The sequence below is a fragment of the Lethenteron reissneri genome, chromosome 23 (genome assembly GCF_015708825.2).
Source record: "Lethenteron reissneri isolate LAM-NWPU_2019-01 chromosome 23, ASM1570882v1, whole genome shotgun sequence".
In the NCBI taxonomy this organism is placed as follows: domain Eukaryota; kingdom Metazoa; phylum Chordata; class Hyperoartia; order Petromyzontiformes; family Petromyzontidae; genus Lethenteron; species Lethenteron reissneri.
The window spans coordinates 15,112,461-15,135,921 of NC_083801.1; the positions used below are offsets into that span (position 1 = coordinate 15,112,461).

The 23,461-nt window shown below is 47.7% G+C and overlaps 1 protein-coding gene across 2 annotated transcripts; it reads left to right on the plus strand.

The window, feature by feature from the left end:
• The first annotated feature begins 335 nt into the window (after positions 1 to 335).
• Positions 336 to 14,981, plus strand: ZNF142 (zinc finger protein 142). Of its 2 annotated transcripts, none has more exons than XM_061557406.1 (13): positions 336 to 387; positions 1,766 to 1,945; positions 2,585 to 2,834; positions 3,257 to 3,533; positions 4,451 to 4,802; positions 6,215 to 6,392; positions 6,976 to 7,069; positions 7,460 to 7,683; positions 8,325 to 12,348; positions 12,539 to 12,644; positions 12,978 to 13,288; positions 13,723 to 13,872; positions 14,157 to 14,981. In XM_061557406.1, exons 2-13 carry the CDS (start codon positions 1,807 to 1,809, stop codon positions 14,451 to 14,453), a joined length of 6,402 nt encoding a protein of 2,133 aa, XP_061413390.1. In that variant the 5' UTR covers positions 336 to 387; positions 1,766 to 1,806; the 3' UTR covers positions 14,454 to 14,981. The 2 variants fall into 2 exon arrangements, with proteins under 2 accessions (XP_061413390.1, XP_061413391.1); XM_061557407.1 differs by having other exon boundaries at positions 2,588 to 2,834.
• Positions 14,982 to 23,461: the final 8,480 nt, after the last annotated feature.

Genomic DNA, 23,461 nt, shown 5'->3' on the forward strand with positions numbered 1-23,461 from the left:
CAATATAAATTAAAATATCTCCCAAAGTAAACTTCATTTATTCCATCACGCACTCTAAACATTTTTGAACCGTAGCATTTCCAATAAGTTATATAAACCCACTTTGGCTTTAGAGGTAACCCCTCCTATCTGGCAGGGCCCTGTAACACTAACACGCCCTCAAATACCCTAGTCACGATAAGGACCGCCCGGTGGTTGCACGACTTCTGATTGGCTGTCGGGGTGTGTGGGGGGGGGGCGGCGACGGGAAAAACAACGCGCGCGATTGGTCGAAGCGTCCTGCGTGCCCTCCTCGCGACCAATGGCGAGAGGGCGTCGCGCGTGCGAGCTATGGAATTAAATCGCTCGCACCGAGCCGTGCAGAACGCGACGATGGTGGTGGATGAGGTTGGTTGAGACGCGTTGCGTTGCATTGTCGAGCGCGCTTTTGTTTTAGTTCGTTCAATTGTTAGCAACCCTGTCGTCTGCAGGCTAAGCTCGACGTCTCGACAGACACGAGGGCTGAGTTGCGTGTGAGTTGCGTGTGAGTCGAATGTGCAGCGATAAAAGTGCGCCAGTTACGGAGAGGCTGGAGGAGAGAACACTTTCATCGTCACCACCGTCTTCATCATCATCATCTTCTTCTTCTTAACCTCGTCTTGTTTGTTGTGTGCGAGCGTGAACGGTGCGAAAGTAATATATCTGCGTGTTCTTGTTGCAAAGATTTTACGGGGTCAATTTCGCAGCAAATTGACATTTGACCTTTGACCTCCGCTGTCAGTGGGGCTGGCAGCATTTGTGAATTGTTTTAGATTAATTCGCGTGGTCAAGTTATTCGTGGCGTTCTTTCTTTTGGTTCCCCGCCGTATAAATGTGTCACTTGCACTGGGGTCTGTAAACTTGGAATGCAGTCCTCTGCTGACCTTTTGACGTATTTGTCAAAGTCACTGCTTTCCCGAGACTCTGAAAGAGTACGCATTGTTGCTTGAGGTTCTACCATGTGGAATAGATGCCTTTATTACACACTTGTTGCTATTATTGTACAGGGCACTCACTGTATTATGTCTTGTGCGCGGTAACAAGAGATGATGCTAAATTAGGGTCGTATAGGCACACCAGCAGCTATAAACAGTGTCCCACAATTGCCGAAGGTAACTAAGCTGTAACCCAGTTTTTATATTAGCTTCACTTTCTAAAAAAAAAAAACTCCGCAAATGGTGGGTAGGTTTTTTATTTCTGGCAGCACCAGTGAAAATATAAACCTCTTTATTGGACTCCCGTTTGTTTACTTGGCCTCTTCCCAGTGCCCACGAGAAGCAACGCGATTCTAAACAACAGCGGTCTTTTACACTCCTCGTTAACCATGGTGTTACATAAGCCATGCATATTGTAAATACTGTACAGGAGCATTTGGCGTGCATTTAAAAAAATAATACTGGTGAAGAATAACGAAAATAACAAAACCATTTTTTTTAGAATCGTATGCATTGGAATGTTTGGCCACGTTTAAGGAGTGGTTTGCATGGGCATGATGAAATTGGAGAGCCAGGGAAAATCCGACATGTATGTGAGAGGACGATGCATCCTCCGGTTTGTGTAGTCTGGTTCACCAGCCAATTGTTGTACTACTATATCGGTGATTTTTGGAGGTTTACCAAGAAATTCACTGTGGGTGTACGTTAATACACATACGGCTATAAATGTGTTCTCACATATTGTATAAGGTGTTGAATTTAAAGCAACTCGCCCTGGTTTTTTTGTCATACACCTGCCTCCCCTGTATTAGTTGCTTTTGCACTGGAGAGCAGGACACACCAGGTAGAGAACATGGAGGAGTGTCACAGTCTGGAGCAGTCAGGAAAGTATGTGGACCAGGACACAGAAGAGAAGAACACTACAGTGCACCCAATGAATGAAGCACAAGAGCAGAGACATGAAAAGGACTGCAGTTCACAAGAAGAATTAGGTGATAATTTTCACTATCTCCCCCCAGTTGCCGGTTGGAATGTGTGATGGTGATGATGGCGAAAGTCACAATGGCAACAATGCCAGCAAAAATAAATGTGGTGACGATGAGGATGGTAAAGCAATCACTTGCAATATTTGGGGCCGAGAAAAGGTTCAAAGAGTTTGTGGATCATCTGAGAAGTCTTCTTCAGACATCCCAAGAGCAGCCTCTAAGATTGACCTTGCTGACCAGGGTTGGCCTGTGTTAAATTCTCAGCACACTCAAAAATATACTATTAAAAATATAATAGGCCTTGATCCAGCAGTGGATTGACAAAGGGTTATACATATTCTTGGTTCTTTTGGTAAAGTCACGTAGAAGGGAAACAATAATATAAATAAAAATATAAAACGACAATTCTCATGACGTTTCGATTGCAACACAAGCAATCATCATCTGATGCAAGCAATCATCTGAAACGTCATGAGAATTTTATTGTTTTATATTTTTATAATTTTATTGTTTCCCTTTTACGTGACTTTACCGAAAGAACCAAGAATATGAATCCCTGCAGTCACGAAAGCTTTAAATCAAAAGGGTTATACGTTATAATGCCATTGTGGGTATGCTGACTTGTTTGCGTGTGTGCGTTCCTAGCAGCCCCCGCGCGCATAGACCCTGTCGCCGCAAACCGGTGCTCCGAGTGCAGCAAGTGCTTCCGTAAGCGAAGTCACCTACTGGAGCACATGCGCCTACACTTCCCAGTGCCCTGGCTGGCTTGCTCGGCCTGCGGGCGGCACTTCACGAGCGCAAGCAAGCTGCGGACACACCGCCTGCGCGAGGAAGGCCAGTCCCGACACGCCTGCCCGCACTGCAGCTTCCGAGCTGTTGAGCGTCACTCGCTCAGGTCTGATGACGTCAGTTTTGTTTTTGGCCTCTCTGCTGGCTTTTTATTTGATTAACTCGCCCCCCCCCCCCCCCCCCCCAACGATTCCACGAACTGTCCGAATTTAAGGTCGTGATTTGATTTTAAAAGGCATTCTCTTTTACATCGTTTTTTCCGTCTTTATTTATTTTACTAGTTTCTCATTTGCACAGCGTTTCTTCTCCCACTTCTCCTTCGCTTAATTAGCTTACATGAAACAGCAAAACATGCATATAATTCGCATAAAAGTGTGTTAATGCATAATTAAATATTTTGAGAATAGGTTTTAATGAATCAATTGATTTATTGTTATATGCATACTTTCTGAGTTTCCTGATACGATTTTCACCATACAGTGCTCAAGTGAGACTGACCAACCGACACGGTTCCTTTCTGGTGCGCAGGCGCCACTGTGCGAACGTACACGGCGAGGTGGGCGATGACGTTGGGAGTGCGCTGTCCGGCCAGCCCGAGGGCTTCGTGTGCTCGTTGTGTGGCCTCGGCTTCTCGCTCAGCGCTGACCTCAAGGCCCACTGGAAAGCAGCACACAAGGGGGTGGTGGATGACGGTGGCACCAGCGGTGGCGGTGGTGGCACCAAGATGACGGTGCCTTTCACTTGCGCCGAGCTGGAGTGTGGATTTGTTACGAGATCAAGGCCCGAGTTTGTGCGGCATGTGAAGGTGCTTAATGCGATATGTCCCGAAAGTTATGTTGCACATATTTTATTTTTTGAGAAGTGTTTCAGTCATTTATTTTCAGCTTCAAAAAGAATGTGTGTTTGAGAGCTGGCATTGGAGATATCTTTTGAGATCGTTTTCCATTGCCTCAAACTCCTGACAGGAATATTTTACAATGCAGTCATTGCAGCTAATAAAATATCCATTAAGGCTTGGTCTTTGTAACATTAATGAATAATACTCTTATACAAGCGCACAACTTTATCTATCTGTGATGAACGCTGCACTTTCCGTCGTTTTCATGCAGGGGGCGCTGCAAACCTACGCGCCCCCTGCATGAACGACGGAGACGCAGGGACAGACATTCGATTACGTTGGAATCGATCTGCAGACGGCGGTCTTCTCGCATGGCCAGCAGCTCTATTTCGACTTTTTTCGATCCCGCAATCCCAAACAGGTGAAAGTCCGCATCGAACCAATCCCCCAGCAAGGCCATCTACTTAACGATGAGAGAAAATTCACACTAAATGTCATTTTCAATGAAGTCTTCCAGATGTAAAATGATATAAGATTTGAATGAAGAAATGTAATTATCTAGTTCAAAACATAATACAATTCAAATATGTTTCATTTTAAAACTTCAAAACGGAGCATTGGGTGCTTGTGTGAATGCGTCGTTCGTGTGCAATTTTTTTCGTGACTTTCCTGGCCGAATGCTGCCCCCTCACAACCAGACCGGAGGATGCACTGTTCCCTCGCATACCAACACAGGATTTTTGAGAAATTAAATTTATAACTGAAATGCTTTTTGCATTTTTGAGTAATTTATAATATTTGACGATTTTTAAGTTTGTGTTTTATGGTCGAATTTTGTTGTTCATGATGGTGCCACGTCCCTTTGCATGCACTTGCATGACAAGGCCAGGCACGGTCGTCCGGCGGCGCCATGCCCGCACCGTTCGTGCCGCGCGATCTTCAGCGACCGGGCGGCCGTTCAGCAGCACAGGCGCGAGCGCCACCTGCCCTTCCACTGCGTGAGCTGCGACTTTGCATGCTCCAGCAAGCTGCAGCTGCAGAGGCACCGGCGGGCGGGCCACGCAGGGCCCCATCGCCTCACCTGCGAGCTGTGTCCGTTCAGCTCGCACAATCCCGTCGAGCTGGAGTCGCACCGAGCACGGGCACATGCCGGCGAGCGCCTGCACCGCTGCGCCGAATGCGGCTTCTCTACGCCTGAGCGACGCATCCTCAACCGACACGCGCTCACACATAGCGGTGCGTCACCACAGAGACACTGCGAAGGACAGCAGTCCTACAGAATAGAATGGCATTCATATGGGCTCATCAGATAGACGGACAGAGATAATGTCTTCATGCCTTCAACCCGAGTTGCAAGTTATTTAAAATCTAGCGCAAAAAGCAAATAACTCTTGTAAATTCATACATATGCAGTAGATGTATCAATGCATCATTGTATTGATTCAAAGCTGATTGTTAAGCTGATGATGCATGCATAAATTTGCGAGAGGGAATTGGTTATTTACGATTTATGTAAATTGTACTCTAAAGTGTAGACAAACTTTATATTTAGGTTAAGAGGGTGGACAAAATTATACAAATTCGATTAAAATTTGAAGACAATACAATCAATTTCTAGAGTAAATGGTGGCTGAACCTTTAAAATGAATTCAATCACTGGAGAAGTGGATTGGTTCTTAATAAGGACTGCAGTTCAAGGTGCATGGTGCCCTCTAGTGATATCACTGAAGTAATACTATTTTTCTCTCAACAAGGCTTCATTAGTTTGGAGGACGGCTAGAAATAGGCACACTTATACATGATAATTACCTTTATAGCCAGGTCGCCCACATCAGTGAGTCTTTTTGAAGGAAGACTTAAGTTTAAATAAGTCCATGAAAACAGCAATAAAGTATAAACAAAACACAATAATAAACTATTTCTAATGAGCACTTTTCACAAATCGGACACAATGTTCGATCGAGAACTTGGAGGCGCGAAAGCCAGAGCTTAAAGTATTTTGTACGCGAGCCCAAACAAGCGAGAGCCGGAACAGGTGGGTCTTGAGCTGCTTCTCAAAGTTGGATGGTGCTTGGATGTTGCGTATGTGCAGTGGGGGAGCATTTTTAGATGACTGGTGCATCTCCGGAGAAACGCCACTCTACCAGGACAGCATGGTCAAATAACCCCCCCCCCCCCATGTTCCACACGGCGTGGGGAGGGCCTCAACCAGCAATGGAATGACAGAGGGCTCTACATGTACAAATGCATTATGGATGCTTGCATTATTTTATTTTAGAAAATATTGCAGTCCTAAATTGCAATTGAACGCAGGCTTTTGCGACCAATATTCATTGAAGTTTTTTTTGGGTTCGGGTAAATATAAATTTGTCGTTAACCCAACACCACGCAGCCAATTAGTAAGATTTGTCATGTAAACAAAATGTGCCAATAAGTTACGAGAGCACACCGGTATGTTGGAGAGTAAACCCACAAAATGTACAATTTTTAGTATGACGTTTCGCTGGTAATTAAAATCGGTTTCATCAGGCGATTTTGCCTGAATTGCAAAATATAATATTTTTTCAAATCTAGAATTCAAATCGTATCTGTTTATTTTTTTTGGTTTGTGTATTCGTTTGACATGCCTTCCCTGCCCCCTGTGACAGTTGACAAGCCTCACAAGTGTCCAGAGTGTGAGTTCGCTTGCCGGGACTCAAGCTACCTGACGCGGCACATGGCCAGGCATCGCGACGTGCGCGAGCACATGTGCTCCGAGTGCGGCTACCTCACCAAGTGGAAGTCGGCCCTCACCATACACATGCGCAAGCACAGTGGGGACCTTCGGTGGGTGGGCCCTTGAATCCACGTACCTTGCGATCGAGATTGTCCGCGAGTTATCATTGATAGCCTTCTTCCACCTTCACACCCCGAGGGCTCTAGGCAGAGCTGACGGCTTTGAGTTGTGTAAAGAGACTTTTACTGTTCAATAACATCGGATGTAAGGCAGAGCACTGAGAAAAGAATACTGTTTGGAGGGCTTGCCTGGGTGAGGAATTAAAATTACAATGTTATTAATCTTTTAGATGTTATTAGGGATAGGGTCTTAGGCTTTGTATGCGTCTTATGATTTGACAGTGTTTTATGTCGGAATTTAAAAAGTGATGTTTCTTGTAATCTGCAATCTCCACACTGTTGGGTGAGCATCTTCACATTGCAGGTCACATGGTGGTTGTAGGTGATTTTGAGTGTAACATTCAAATCTCTAGGGCAACAGAACCCACACTGCTCTAAAAAATGTAAAAAAATCGCAATTATAGCAATCCATTCCCTTGCACCTCCGGCTTTGATGAACTGCAGTGCACGTTTGATGCGAGGGTGTGTCTTCACGCGCGTTCGCGTCCACGCTTGCCCTGGCTTATGACGGCAGGTACCGATGCGACATGTGTCCGTACCGGTGCCACCGTCCAGACCAGCTGAGTAGCCACAAGCTGCGGCACGGCGAGAAGGGGCTGTGCTGCGAGGTGCGTATCCGGCACGGATGCCCAAACCCTTGAGCTTAACCAAGATTGCAGCTCATCACTGCAAAATGACAGCTGCTGTTAACTACCGGCGATGACGTTTAACATAGAGCTTGTCGCCAATAACCTGAATTTTAATAAGCCGTTACAGGTTTTGGATCTTTAAATGATTTACAGCTTTGAGATTCTTTGGTAATGTGGATTTACAAATGCATGCTAAAATGAGTAAGGTCACGAGTCTGCATGTACTCGTTATCAAAAGCCTCTTTTCATTTGATTTTGCAGTTAAAATTATGTTAAAGAAATAGATTTTCAGTCACGTTGGCACATGCTTCACCGCTTTGTTGTGTAGTGGCCGGTAATAATATCTGTCCCTCTGCGCTGGTGCTGCAGGTGTGCGGGTACGCGTGTCGACGCCGGGCCGAGTTGCTCCGTCACAACGAGGCGAAACACAGCGGTTGTGGCGCTGCTGGGCTGTCCCCCTCGTCTGGGATGAGCGTTGTAACGTCAACATCGTCGTCATCATTTGCCGTGACCACGGAGGACACAACCAACAAGCCCAATGGAGAGGGTGTCTCGCCCAACACAGCCAGGCCAACTCCACCACTGCACTGCAGGTGTGCCTCATTTTTTTTAAATGCGTCCCTGTCTTCTGACTCATTCGTAGGTGATGTTCATCAAGCCTGCAGTACGAGGTGGCGAAGCCAAGTTTGCACTGTGTTTACACTGACAATGATGCCTTTCATAATCAGAATCTTTATTTAGACGGATGGTGGTGAAGGAGACATTTAAGATTGGACTTGAGCTCCAGCCTCCCCTCAGTCACATTCTACATCACATTTAAGGCTCCTAGTTTTTGGTCCATCGCTGAGTCTTATCACAAAATGCAGGGGAAAAGTAATACATTTCGATTTAAAGCTTTTGTGACTGCAGGGATTCATCTTCTTGGCTCTTTCGGTAAAGTCACGTAGAAGGGAAATAATAAAATAATAAACATATAAATTCTCACGACGTTTCGGCCACAACGCAAGCAGCCGTCCTCAGGTGAAGAACAGGGCTGTCGGAAAGACAGCGTCCGACAGCCCTGTTCTTCACCTGAGGACGGCTGCTTGCGTTGTGGACGAAACGTCGTGAGAATTTTTGTTTTATTTTTATTATTTTATTATTTCCCTTCTACGTGACTTTACCGAAAGAACCAAGGAAATAAAAAGTAATAATTTGGGCACGATTTTCAAACTTTTTTTTAACAAAACCGCAGGTACTGCAACTACAGAACACCCTACAAACAAGCACTACTCAACCACGAAAATTGCAAGCACACGCACAGCCGTGTCTTCAGCTGCCCGACGTGCCCACACGACGCGTTCAGTGCTTCCAGCCTGCTCAACCACCGGAAGAAGCGCCACGGCTACCAGCCTGGTACGTACACGCACTCCACCATCAAGGGCTCACAGGCGGCGCCGTCTACACACGAAGCGGCCGCATCTGGCAGCGTGGCCATCGGCCACAGCGGGGGCTCGATCGCAGTCGTTTGGGACGCCGGTGACTTCAGAGAAGCCACTGCGCCGGTTGCAAGTGAGAGAGCCGTTAGATCCGGCCTTAATGATGTGGAACGCTCCGCTCTGCCGACCTTGGAGCCCGAGGAAAACGATCGGGAGCACAATGGGGTCGACCTTGACGGTGAGGACCTTGGCGGTGGCAGCAACAGTGGAATGCTCGTGGGTAGGGGCGTTTTAAATCGAGATGCGAGTGGGGTTAGTGATCTGGTTGCAGTTGGAATAGGAGATGCAGTGACTCAATACGTGGAGGAGGCTTTACTACAGAGCAACATCACAGTCAACGAGGTTGTGGCAGAGTCGCATCGTGCAGCAGATGCTTCTGATGTACCGCACAACTCTGGACTTGCAGTGGAAGAGGAAATGCGAGACGCCGCTCAGGACCTGGTTGTGCCGGCAGATATTGATCATAGTTTTGGAGATGCTGTCACAGGCAGACCTGCGACTACTGATTTAGAGGGTGGACAGCACGAGGTAATGAGCGGTGAGCGACCCCCAGTCTTGGATGGAACTGAGCAGGAGCTTGTGCGGGCCGTGGATGGTGAGGCCTACGGGACCTTGAGCAACGCAGGTGGAGTCGAGGAAACGGCAGCTGAAGTGGCAAAGCTTCTCGTGAGCCTCTACCCAACCGCTTGTCAGAGTGAAAGTCTGCACGGCAAACTTGAGCACAGCCGGCAGGGGCATGATAGCGCACTACAGATGCTCGAATCGCAGCACATGAGTAAGGAGAGCATCGCTGGAGACTGCACCATGCTTTTGGAAACCCATGATGTTCAAAATACACAATATCTTCAACCCTCACATCATCAAAGTGAAAATGTCGTCTGTGGAACATTTCAGGAAAAACGTAGTTACGAAAGTATCGTAGACTCGAGGGACAAGACAGTGGCTCTACCTTTGCTTGCAGTGACTAAAGTTACGGAGCCGGTGGATCAAATAGTGTATTCTTTAGGTAAGGAGATAACAGAGACAGAGATCTCGCTTGCATTGAAGCAGCTGCCGCAAGGCATTTCCCGGGGCATTGAGGAGGCGAAGACTCCTAAGGCAGGGCAGCCATGCGATCCCGTGGCGCTGCAGAAGAGGCGGGACCGCACATGCGTGGGCACGCTAGTGGAGGAGGGCAAGGTGGAGGTGGTGGTGCTCTGTGAGGCGAGGGGTGTGGGGCGGCCCGTGCTACATTGCGAGTGGTGTCCTTTCTTCACACGGAGCGAGAAGGCGCTTGCCGTTCATGCCCGAGCGGCCTGCGTGGCCAGGGGAGAGGGCGGAGGGAGTATCCGTGCCGCGACCGTCGCCCCACATGCCATTGCCTGCCCCGAGTGTGGCACCCAGTTCAAGCAGCGCCGCGCTCTCAACACTCACCGGCTGAAACGGAAGTGCCCCGCCATGCGCAAGCAACGCAGAGCTGCAAGCAAGCCTCTGAGAAATGGCATCAGTGTCAAATGCGAGAGCGCTCGGATGAGGGAGGTGGATTTACCACAGCCTCAGCTGGGGTTCATCTCAGGAACTCGGAGAGGTGGAAGAGATGTTGGTAACGTGCAAAAAAAGAGCACGCATACCAATAAAGGTAAAATCTGGAGAAATAGAACAGCCAAGATCACAGACGCCGCTAATTGCAAGAGCATCAATACTCGACATAGCACAGATACGCAGCCTAAGGTAAATGATGATCCAAATAGGGAAAGGTCTTCACATTGTCAGGAAGAAAAAGACTGCAAAGAGGGGGAAGCATGGGTTTGTGATCAAGGACGCTTCCGCTGCCTGCACTGCCCATTCTTGTGTCGGCAGCAACGAGCGATCCTGTCGCACGGGAGGAAGGGCTGCCTGCGGCCCGGGCAGATCCTGTGCGGAATCTGCTCGTTTGTGTGCCAGTCAAACGGAGCACTCAGCAACCACCGGAAGTTGTTTCATAGCACAGCCAAGGCAGACGAAATGGACCCGCCATTGAGTGAGTCGCTAGATAGGAAAGTCACAAAGCTGGACAACGGGGATGGGGGTAAACAGGAGGGCAGTAGTGATTCAATGCCAAATGTGGATGCCACACAAGGGAAAGAGCAAGATGGTGAACTAGTAGTAAATCAAAAGGACCATGCAGATGGCTTAAAATTGAACAAGGACATTTCGCAATCAAATACACGCTTAGTAGCTGGGATAGAGACTGTAGAAGATGGAAATCGGTGTCGATCAAATAAACACAAGAGCGAAAACAAAGCTGTTACCTGCAGGAGTGAGGACAAAAACATCGTTGTAGTGAATGAAAAACAAACTGGCGGCACGTGCACAGCAGGAAAAGAAAATGTAGTGCAATCTGGCGGGGAGGAAATCGGACAACGAACGCGATCCAAAACCAGGGCGAGCTCTAGACAGGAAATTATAAAACTTGAGAGGCACATAGACATGGTGTCAGGTGTAGATGGGAGTTCCAACAAAGGTAATGGAGAATCTGAGGGCGATACGGGAGAATCTCCCGAATCAAGCAACAAAGGTAAGAACGGCAGCAGGAATTTGGGGTGTGAGGGCTGCGTCTTCCGCTGCAAGCAAGAGCGAGTGTTGGAAACGCACCTGCGCAGGGGATGCATGGGGCCAGGCGAGGTGCAGTGCCGGCTCTGCCCCTTGGTGTGCAAGTCACCCGTTGTGCTGAGAGACCACAGCCTCTCGCACAGACAGGCCGGCCGTGCTAGGTCCAGCAGGAGAGCGCCGTCCGCAGCGTCGAGGCTCACTCTGCTCCAATGTAAGCAGTGCCCCTTCTGCTGCAAGCAGGAGGGTGCTCTCCGACGGCACGTGAATCGGCAACACCGCGGCGTGTTGCCCTACTGCTGCACCGCCTGCGAGTTCAGCACAAAGCGGCGATACCGACTGACGGCGCACGCGGCGGCCGTGCACGGGGTGGGAGGCGGGGGGCCCCCACTGCGCCCGCACGGCTGCGACCAATGCTCCCGCGTCTTCCTTGAAGCGACCAAGCTACGCAGCCACCGGAGGCGAGTCCACGATCGCAGGCCAACGCACTTCTGCAATCGCTGTGACTATGCCGGGTACGGAACGCACGACGTCGCGCGGCATGTAGAAAAGTGCCACAGCCAGGTTGCGGCCGGCAAAGGCAGCAGCGACGGCTTCCCCTGCAAGAGCTGCAGCGCAACCTTCAGCTCGGCATCGGCCCTGCGTCAGCACCTGTTGAGAAAGCATCGCCAAGAGTCGCTCGACAAGGATGGGACTCCCTCGCCGCCAGTGGCGGCAATTTTGTGTGCGTCGCCGGGTGGCCCTGAGCCTGCCATCCATGTTCAGTGCACAGCGTGTGGCCAGGAGTTCTCGCAGCACGCAGATTTGAGGGAGCACCGGCGTGTACAGCATGGGCCCCACCGTCGGCATGGTCACACCTGCCCCACGTGCCCCGAGACGTTCCACGGCAAACAGGAGATGGTGCTGCACATCCTGCGCAAACATGAGGCCATCGACACAGGATGCACCACTGACGGCGTGGGGGAGATGTGCGACGGTGCAGACGAAAAGCTGCTACGCTGCGGACTATGCAACTTTTCCTGTCGGCACCAGGTGGTGCTGGAGCACCACGTGCGCTGCCATGGTGGTCGCAAGCTGTACCGGTGCCGGTTGTGCACGTACAGCACACGGAGCGGGCAGAAAATCGCCTGGCACAGTCGCATCCACACAGGCGAGAAGCCCTATCGCTGTTGGCTGTGCGAGTACACTTGCACCGAGCCCTCCCGCCTCAAGGTACCCACACGTCCATTGTATCAACACCTTTCCACGCATACTTACCGACTTGAAGCATATTTTTATTTGTTACCAATGTCGCACAGTAATTGGTTTGTAGAAATAACAACGTATAAGTGATTACATTTGAGTTGCTCTAACAACATGGCAATGTTTTGCACTGAGTGCTGTGCGATGTTGTTTGTGTCAGGTCCACATGCGGAAACACAACCCGGACACCAAGTACCTGTGCCCTGTATGTGGTTACACCTGCAAGTGGGCCAACCAGCTTAAGTACCACATGACCACGCACACAGGCAAGCAAGAGGTTATATGATGGCTTCAAATACAGTGGGACTGTGAGTTTCGGTTTACAATTCGATTTGTGTTTACGTGTTTCTAAGGAGTTGCAGGTGTTGCATAACAAAAAATATATACAAAGTTATTGGTCTATAAATTCAAGGATGCCAATGCAAAACAATTATTAAGGATTCGGTGAGGCTTTCCTGTTGAAAGATTGAAACTTTCACTTTTGTGATGAAATTAACCTCAAATGCAAGATGAAAGATGAACCAGATATTATGCTTTCATCATACGGTTTGTGCACTCTCTCCGCGTTAACACCCATGTGTGTCGCTGACCTCTGCCAGGGGAGAAGCCATACCGGTGTGACAAGTGCGAGTACGCCACGAACCGCAGCGACGCCCTGCGCACGCACGAGGCCACACAGCACCAGGAGGGCCGTGCCTTTGTGTGCGAGCACTGCGGCAAGGCCTTCAAGACACGCTACCTGCTGGGCAGCCACATGCGCAAGCACGCCGAGGTCCGGCCACACGTGTGCCCGCAATGCCGCCGCACCTTCCGCTGGCCAGCGGCCCTGCGCAACCACCTGCTCACGCACCGCTTCGAGCGCCCATTCGCCTGCTCCTTGTGCGCCTACCAGGCGAATCAGCGGGCTCAGGCATGTTAATACCTCTTTCTACAACGTCCAGCAGTAATACCGCATTTCCATGACAATTGCATCCAGACTCTGCCAGAACCCAAATGATACAAGAATGGCCCAGGAATAGCGGCCCCAGTGGGTTCCCACGCTGTACGAGTAATGAATACAAGTGTAATGATGCGTGGATTTATTGATTAACATCAATTGTTTAGGTTAAATCGTATATATAGGAATGGATGTTTTCCAATTTATGTAATTTGTTAATTATATGGTTTATTTTAAACGAATGCACTGAATGAACAAAACTGTGCAAAATAAAACGAACATTACTAATGACACCAAAAAGTGAGACGAGAAGAGATTCTTTAATCGAATTGGCCCCAAATCATAACATTAATTCCGGAGTGGCGAAATTGAGACGTGTGTGTTGGTGATGCCTGCGTTTGTGGCAGGTGGTGAGCCATCTGGCGAGGCGCCACACAAGTGAAGCGGAGCAGGGCGTCGTGCTGGACATGCGGCACGTGCCTTCCGAGATGTCGGCGCTTCCTCTGCGCAACCAAAGCAGGCGGGGCCCCCCATTCGCCACCCGAGGGGACGCTCCGGTAAACGACAAGCAGCGTTTCAAATTTAGTGGTGGGTTGTGGGCTATACGGTTCAATTGCGCCCATTTTAAGGAGGAATATTTGCATTCATGGAAATATCACCGTTTGGTTATTAATCCTCCTAACAAAATGAGGTTATTGAAGAAACAAAGCATTCTCGAACAAATGTGCATCTGTTTCATGCAAGGGTTTTGTATTTGTAAAGCACGTAATTGCTTTAACTGTATTTAGTCAGTAGAGCTTTGAAGTGATTTACATTGCCGTTTGCGTGCGGTTCGCTGCAGGAGAATGTTATCGGTCAGGGGGTCGGAGATCAAAGCAAGCAAAGAAGAGAGGGAAGCGAAGAAACCAGAAAAAGGAGCAGCCTCGGTCCGATGGAGCCACCCTCCCTCTGGGTTACAGCTGGGGGTGAAGTGGGGGACAAGGGTGGGCTGAGGGCCACAACTGTGTCGGAGGAGGATGTGTCCGTCGGAGGACCTGCGTCTGACTTGGGAAACGCGTCAAGGGTTGAGCTCGGGGTAGCGGTGCCTTCTCTTCCCGTGCAGCCCACATTCACCAGCACACAGGTTTCCCTCCATTAACTCAACACAAAGTTGCGAAGAGCAGAAAGATGCCAATGTGTTTGAAACAGCAGTCATTTCAACAGTCTCGGTAAAAAAATATATGTACTTTCCATCGTAAAAAGGTTTGCATTTTTTTATTGCAGGGCATTTTAAAAACTGTATTTGATTGTGCTCATATAGTCGTTGCATGGATTGTCATGCCGTATGTGAAAGCTGTTCTTTATTTTCATTGTTAGATGTCATCACTGCTGTCGACTACAAGAATAAAAATATATATATGTAGGCACTACATTTAAGCAGTTATGTGCATACAAGTAAATAATTGTCATGCTGTTAAGTTGAATTGTTAGTCGGCCATACACTGTATGAGCTGTTGCAGAAATCTGTCCCTGTAGTGCTGCTTTTCTGTTAACATGTGTTCAAATAACTGAATGAAACAATCCTGCCGCAGTAACATTGATTGTATGTGAAACATGACTCCCTGTTGTCTCTCGCACAAAGTTCTGCCAAGCATGATTAAAAAATGATACAAAAAAATTCAACCATCTTAAGCGTGTCTGTTAAACCATTGCATGCCAATGCTAAGGCAGTGAGTGGACAGTGTGCATTATTTAATACCTGTACAATTCCAAACTGTAATTTATGTTTTGTGTAGGTGAGCTGTCACCTGATTGCAAGTAAAGTTTCATGTATATGTATATTATAAATAATTTGAGGATAAGTGTTTACAACAAAGTAAATGTGTACATCTCATTTGCTCAAGTATCGTCGTGGTGGTCGCCACATGGCTTCATTGAGCAGTGGTGAAAATTCCACATTTCTAAGACAAATCTATGCATTTAAATAGCACAATTGACTTTACACAAAGCAGCAGGTATTTGAGTGTACCAAGGAAATATGGGTTCAGTTGACCCTAAACCTGTATTTGAGCTTGCAATCCTAAAAAACGAAACTTGGTATAATTTAAACAACCCAAAAAACAAAGCCAGACCTAATGAAGACCCTGCTTATGAAGTTTGGCCATGCAAATCCTTGTCCCAGACCTGAGTAGAGAAAACGACACATGGAGAAGGAACGTTCAAATGCTTCTGCACAGACGTCAATTCGCACCCATACGCGTGCACACACGTTGCGTGTCGTAAGGTTAAAGGGGGGTGATTACAAATCAGCGGCCAGACAACATGGTGAGCAATGAGCGATCTTGAAGAAACAGTCATTTCTCAAAATGGTCCCTTTTAAGGTACAGTGCATGCTCTCGGTCTGTCGGAAGTTCCATCGTTCTTGGAAGAATGTTAATTCCCCAGCAGTCTTTTCACAGCACACGCTGTGGTGAATATGGACTTTCTCCAAAAAATTATCCCACAATTTCTAGATGTCTCTGGATATCTGATTTTTTTTTCGTCATTCGTGTTATTTTTCTCGCTCGTACAGATGTCTTTCGAAATCCTGATTTTCCCTCTAGATTTGTGACTTGTTTCTGATTGTTTCCCCCCCAGATGTCTTTGCATATTTCAGACTTGGCTTTCAATTATCACACGTGGCCAATTCAAACACCTGCAACAACAAAAACAAGTATAACCCGTATAAACAAAGTTTTTCACTATAAATCCTTTATATGCGTGGCGGCTAGAGTCATCTCGTCATCTGGCTTGAGATGGCTGCCACCTATGGGTCAGATGATTGCATGGCACCATTAAGCAATTGGTAATTAAAATATTATATTTTTGTCCTAAAAAGTGTAAATTTTTTGAAAAAAAATTTCACGAACATTAATTGTCACGCACAACGAGTCTGTGTGGAAAATGTCAGCTCGATTGGATCACGGGAAGTGGGTTAAAAAACGACCGAAAGATTTGCACGGTCGTAAGCAAGCAAGCAAGCGCGCAAGTGAATTTAATATAAAGGATTTAAAAACGAAAAACCCTGACTTCCAACCGAACGTTCGCTCTTCGTTCGAGCTCCCTCCATCCGTGCCAGACCACGGACCGTCCAATCATCCTGCAAATATAGAATCTTCCCGGCCACTCCTTTGCATCCCCCCCGTGATGTGATGCGTGAAGTGTGAACACGGAGCAAAGCAGCAGGGCGGAGCAGAGAGCGAGGCTCCTCCCGTGTCACCCCGGGGTGGAAACGAGTGGTGGAGGAGGAGGAGGAAGCAGATGCAGGCAGGAGGATGGACGACAGAGTGGAAGCACCTCCCTCCATCTCCCCTCCTCCTCCCCCCCAGCTCTCTCGGGGAGCAGGGCAAGATGGAGAGGCTTTCACCACCGCCGGGGGGCTGATGGAGCCTCCGTGGGCAGCTGCTGTTTGTGTTTCTCCTTCCCCGTGGGGCCCCCTCCTGAGCAAAGGGAGTCTGATGGACGGGGGCATCAGAAACCATTGGCTGTGGAGCGGGCAGGGAACGCTGCTGATGATGATGATCCTGCTGCTGATGATAATGTGCTGATGACCGCTCGTGTCTAGGTGGGGGAGGGTGGTGGTGGTGGGAGTTGAGATGTCCGGGGTTGGGGGGCGGGGGAGCTGAATCTGTGGTTTTGGTCGCCCGGAGGAGGCGTAGTGGAGCCGGCGGGGGAGGCAGGCAAGGCAGGGGGGTGGCTGGTGATGACGACGATGATGCTGGGGGAGGAGGATGTCTGTATAGTTGTATCGGTGCCTCTGTATTTATGTAACAATAGTGCTTGTACGTATGTTGCGTGGTAGAAAAGGACGCTCCACTCCTCAACACGTATATGTGTGTGTATCTGAGCCGGTCATGTGTATGCACCTTTACGAATGTAAATCTCGTTTGTGCGTGCTATTGTTTGTGTGTGTGTTGTCTACGTTATTCACTCCTGCTACAGCTGTATATGCGCGTTGTCAATAGGTGCTCGCTAACGACACTTTATCCAGCAGTCGGGCTGAAGGTAGAAAGGGGCATTCGCCGGCGGCGTGTTCACTCGTCGGTTGTGTAAACGCACACGTGTACACACCGGTACGCGTGTGTACACGTTCGTGTGTGTACACGCGCGTGTACACACACGCGCGTGTGCGTACTTGCACATCGCATACCCCGTGAACGGGTGAGTTCGCAAGCACTGTCGCATTTAAGTGCCTCTGCACGTGGTACGCGTGTACAAGTACGGTGGGTGTATACACACACGTGCGTTTACACATTGAGTGTTGGCGTGTAAAATGCATTGTATGTCGTAATGGGTATGTACACGTGTGTGTGTGTGGAGCGGTGGGTGTAGTGGTTAGCGCACTGCGTTACGAACCCAGGACCCGAGTTCGATTCCGGCTCTCGGCCAAACCCCAGTGACGATTATCTGAACCGGTCCTGGGCCTCCCCTAGGTCGACTCGGCCTCAAATGAGCACCTGGTGCGGTGTGTAGTGAACATCACCACTGCAGGGGGGAGGGGGGAGAGACAAAGGCGGCCGGGTGTGCTTGCTGGCCACCCAACCCCCTCGTGTGCCACAGTGCCGGCCTTCATAGGCGCTCTACAACAGAACTTTACCCCAAAAGTCTGCTCAAGATACACCGGGGGGTGGTGGTCTTTGTTGTACTACACACCAGACTACTGGGGTGCATATTCGTATCGGGCTAGCACATGTTAGGTGTTCAGTCTGCACGCGTGTGTGTACACGTAGCGTATTTCCATAAGCGTGCCACCTATGAATGAATGAATATAGTTGAGAGGACGAGCTACCCACGTGGCTGGGCTTTCAAATGTAATACCGGACACAGCTGGAGGCAGCGGCAGCAGCAGGCGAAGGTGACGACGACGTTGATGATGAGATTGTGATGAGGTGTGGGAGGCGAGGGTTGGGGGGGGCATTGTTCCAGAGACAATTAAGGGGACCCTCCTGGCACCGTGGGGGTTCGAATATCCCCCGTCGGGAGAGGCGCACGTGAGCGTGCATGCTAAATGTGTTGCTTTAGCAAGAGATGGGAGGATTTACACTTTGTAGAAGGGGACCCAAATTATAGTGTTAAAATACACTTGGTGGTGGTGATAAGAGAGTTTATTGATATTGCAACTATGGCATGGGTAGTTAAGGGGTAGAAATTCCATACCTGTCAACCCATACGGGTTTACCTGTATTCTTGTACAGGAAATTTGAGTTTTCAGGTCCTTAAGGACAAATTGTGTTTGTCTATTTGTTTGTGTTTCTCCCTTGTGATGGGACTCTGAAGGATGAAGGTTGAGATTTATAAAGGGCACGGGGGTGACCAGTAAAACCGGAATTGGTCTGTAATAAGGGAGAGCACTGATAAGGCGTTGGCAGATATGGAAATTGTTCGTCAAAACAGATACTTGAATGCTCATCTTGATTTGTATTGTCAACAGGAAGAGGTGATGAAAGGAACCTCTCTAGATAGACGCAACAATAGTTATGTTACTGGAGTCGAAAATATGAATAAGAGCCCCTTGTTAATCGGAATAATCTTCCTATAAACCAATACTAATTGGCTTAATGCATGCACCAGATCAAGACAATGGTAAACATTATAATAGCGTGCATTGTGAGTTACAGGAAAAGTAATGAGTGAAGAAGAGTCAGTATCTTAAAAAAAAACGTGTGAATAATAGTTAACTAAAGCATTGTAATACTATCCTTGATTGGCAACTGTTATCATAATTATGAATTCATCTAAAGCTAAACTTTTATCATAAATAAATAGAATTAAGTTAATTCCACAATCATGTTTGTTGTTGCGGTGGACACTTCAAAATGCGAATCAACAGCAAACAAAGCAAAGATCCCCCGTGTAGCCTTAAGATTGTTGGGGCAAGTGCTGTTAGCGAGCGCCTATGAAGTACAGCACGGCACTGCGAGTGGGTGGCCAGCACCACGCCCGGCCGCCTTTGTCTCCCCAGTGGTCATCAGCAGCAGTATCGGTATCAGCATTAATAATAACCACAGCAGCATTACATCAGCAGCAGTAAAATACAAAATAATTAGCAGCGGAATAATCAACAGAAACAACAATCATTTCATCATCAGCACATCATCATCATCCCATAGTCATCGGCACGAGCAGTTTAACAATACAAATGTCGCCAGAATCATATATATCATGTTCATCATCACTGGAAAAACACGACTGACGTGTGAATTATGAATCCATCTTCAACAATCATCAGTTGAATATTTAAAGTCGTATCCATCACGTAACATGATCACCATATCGTAATCATCATCAACAGCAGGAGCATAGTTCATGATCATCACCACCAACATCATCAGCAACATCACCACCAACATCAGAAACATCAACAACATCATCAGCAAACATCACCACCAACATCATCAGCAACACCAACATCAGCAACATCACCAACATCATCAGCAAACATCACCAACATCATCATCAGTAGCAACATCATCAGCAACATCACCAACATCATCATCAGCAACATCATCACCAACATCATCATCAACATCACCAATATCATCAGCAACATCACCACCAACATCACCGCCAACATCATCATCAACATCATCATCAGCAACATCATCATCAGCAATAGCAGCAGCAGCAGTGGGTGGGGTGGGGGGTCCGTGGATGAAGGGGGTCTGGCCGGGCTGGCGGGGCCGGGTCCCCGAGGGGCCGGGGGGGGGGCGCCGATCCCGGCCGGGCAGACGGCCGCCTCCTCCTCCTGCTCCCTCCCTCCACCTCCTCATTCCCCTTTCAATCAACAATCTCCTCTCGCCTCGTCACCCAACAGCGGTGAGTTTTCGCTCAAGTAACAATGATGATGTGTTGTTTTTTAAGCCTTTGTTGTCCGCGTTGTTGCGCGTTGAGACGAGAGGGTCTCGAACACGTGTTGTGGATGCTGGGGAGGGGGGTGATTGGGTTGTTCTGTGCACTATGGAGTGAGAGGTGTATATCATCATCATTGCCACAAACATACTGTCTGTATTCGGTATTAGCACCAGGCACTGCCAGTCTTCCACTCAGCATAACCATTAGTCTACGACTATCAATCACGTTATCATCATGACCTCACGACCACAATTAGTATTTCAACATCGTTACCATTCTCGAAATGACGCGTATCATTTTCTAGTAATAAAACTGATGACTGGATTCATGATTGTGTGTTATGGTCTGTAGCCTGAAATGTTCCACTGAAATGTAATATTGACGTGTCAATTAAATAATACTCGACGTATGTTTTATTAAAGAACGAGTTTGGGGAGACGAAATTGATGGGACATTGTCCATCTCCTGGAGACAGACGTGTTATTGGAGCGATCTCGGACTTGAGTCAAATTTGACTTTCTAGAGACTTGGACAAAATAGATGGATGTCCACTGGCACATGGAGAATTGATCCTTGTTGGAGAAAAGGAGCGAATGCATAGCAAGAGTTTGATAGGCATACATTTTGAGACACGAAGGAAAGCATGGCAGTGCTGCACTTGAGTTCTTTTGCTTTTGTATTTTTTGTGAGCCAGGTTGTTACGCTTGAAAAATGAGACTGTTATGGTCTCTTTAAGTTTTCACTGGGTTCAATAAACTTGAAGCTTTGTATGGTGAGCTGATATTTAGGAGACGGGGAGAAGACATGATTATGATGTAGTGGTCTGAGCTTAAGGAGAAAGAGAGTGGAAGTGGTATGCGAGTTGTCATTTTGCAGAGATGTTGGGAGAATGGACAGAGGGAAATCCAAGCCATTGGTGAGGCTGTCCTCTTGAGAGTCAAGGGGTGATTATATAATTACTGACTTAATCAGATTTGAAGAGATAATTTTATTGAGGGTGTACCTCTCATCATGATGCGTGGCATGAGGTAGGGACTGAGGAGGTGTGTGTGTGGGAGTAATGGGTGGTGTGCATCAGGGTAGATGTCTCAAAACCTTGCCAAGTTCCTGTTACAGTATTTGTAAGTGGTAACCTTGCAAATTGTTTACAAACATGCAATAGGTATATATGTAGTGCACGATGTATTGTCGACAATAATGCACTGTTATACTGCAGTGTTCATCGAAAATCCTTCATCCAGCGGTGGTTGACGATGGGTACTGACGGTGGTGGTCTTAAATGTACTACCGAAAATTATTATATCGTTCATGTATTGCAATTATGATTTAATGGAGCATATTGTTCAATGCAAATTCATTCCATTTGGTTGAGATGGAATGACGTGGAGGTAACTGGGTGAATGTTAGGCGAGTTGTGGGGTGATTGTAGGTTATTCGAGTGAATGCGCGAGTGTGTCTCAGGAGATGGAGGAGAGAGCGAGTGGACCAAATGCATTTTGAGTGATTGGATGAATGAGTGGGAGAGAGAATGAGTTGCCGAGGAGATAAACCGGGGAATGACTAGATGAGTGGATTAGTCAGGAACAAATTAGTGAACTATAAATGATTGAAGCAATATTCATTTCACACTTGCATGCATAAATTAGCAATACAGAATATAGATGCAGTAGAATGTCACTTAATCAGAGAACTGAATTTTGGCCAGATATGGGTTTTGATGATGGCTGACAGGTGTAGGATAAGATAAGGTCTTTAGTAAATATATATCCACGAAAGACAAGCAGATACAACCCGACAGGCAGACACACAGCCAACAATATAGACAGAAACCCAGACAAAAATCCTTTCAGACGGGCATATTATAGAACAGACGGGGCAGACGTAGATTGCCAAACTTTGGTGCAGGCACAGACAGCGAGCCAACTAAAAAACACACATCCATCCAGATAAACATGAAATCAAGAGAGCCAAACAAGAATGTGGACATTCACACATGCAACAGACTCTCCATCGCCCATGATTCCATGGGGCCATGCAGTTATGCAGTCAATCATTGCCGACAGCGGCCAGGCAGACGGCCAAACATGTAAATAGATGCAGACAAATGCTTGAAAAGAGACGAACACAAGTCGGATCCATAATCTTAATTTGGGGGGACTCGACCGGGCCAGTTTGTCCAGACCCATCATGCACAGGATGGTCGAGACGTCTTGTGACCTCCATTTGATCCTCTCAAACGTACTATTTTAAGTAAGGTGTATTTAAAACATAAATTTATATGCAAATGGGAAAAAAATGTTAAATTAATTGGGGGGGGGGGGTCACAAGGCATACGGACCATACTGTACAGTATATCCATACCTCTTATACAACCATATACAGATAAACGAAAAATACATAAACGTCAAGGAAACCCCGTGGGGTGGATGATATAATCAGACATCCCCAATTAACAGCTAAGACAAGATATCCAAACGGATATCGCACGAGAGTGCCGATCATCTCGCAATTGCACAGCTAAGACACGTGGAGATACACACCCAGAAGCCACACGGACATCGTCTCATCCATTCCTTCGGTGGGATTTGTGGTACCAGCCAGCCAAATAATAACAACACAAACCGCAGCCCCAAATCGGACATCAAAACAGCGGGGACAGCTCCACACAGAGGGCCCGGGGACCCCCGGTGGGACTCATGGGTGGAAAAAAAACCCGATTTTTCCACAATTACACCCGATTTCGTGGGAATTGAAACCTGGTTTATTGAATACGAAACTCTGATAGGCTTAGGCTGCTATCGTAGAATGCGGCGGGCAGGTTGGTCTTGATGAACACGAGCTTTTTCTCCACAATCGTGGGCGCCAGTGAAGTTCCTTAGCTTGGAATGGATGAAGCCCATCGTCGAGAAGTGCGGTTCTGCAATTAGAACCAATTAAACCGGATTTCTCACAATCTCAGATGATCGGGTTTCATATAAAAAGAAAATTAAACCCGATTAAAAAAAAAACAGACTGTGGCCACCCTTGGGTGGTGGGACCACGTCCACCCCAAACTTTCACCCAGAATCTTAAAGATTTCGGAGATTCCATCACCCCGCTCACTTTTAGGGGATTAATTCGTTCTCCCTGCAGCGTGTGGTAAGGGTGGGTTATGGTTTAGAGTACGAACAGTGGCTAACAATCAAACAAAAACGTCACTTTCGCTGCGGCTGTTGTTGCTGCTGCTGCTGCTATTGCTGCTTCCTGTTGCTGCTGCTGCTGCATCTGCTGTTGCTG

Coding starts and splice junctions, on each gene's coding strand:
- ZNF142 (XM_061557406.1), top strand. CDS start 1,807: ATGGAGGAGTGTCACAGTCTGGAGCAGTCAGGAAAGTATGTGGACCAG. Junction 12,645..12,977: donor CCACATGACCACGCACACAG/GCAAGCAAGAGG, acceptor GACCTCTGCCAG/GGGAGAAGCCATACCGGTGT. Junction 13,873..14,156: donor CCACCCGAGGGGACGCTCCG/GTAAACGACAAG, acceptor GGTTCGCTGCAG/GAGAATGTTATCGGTCAGGG.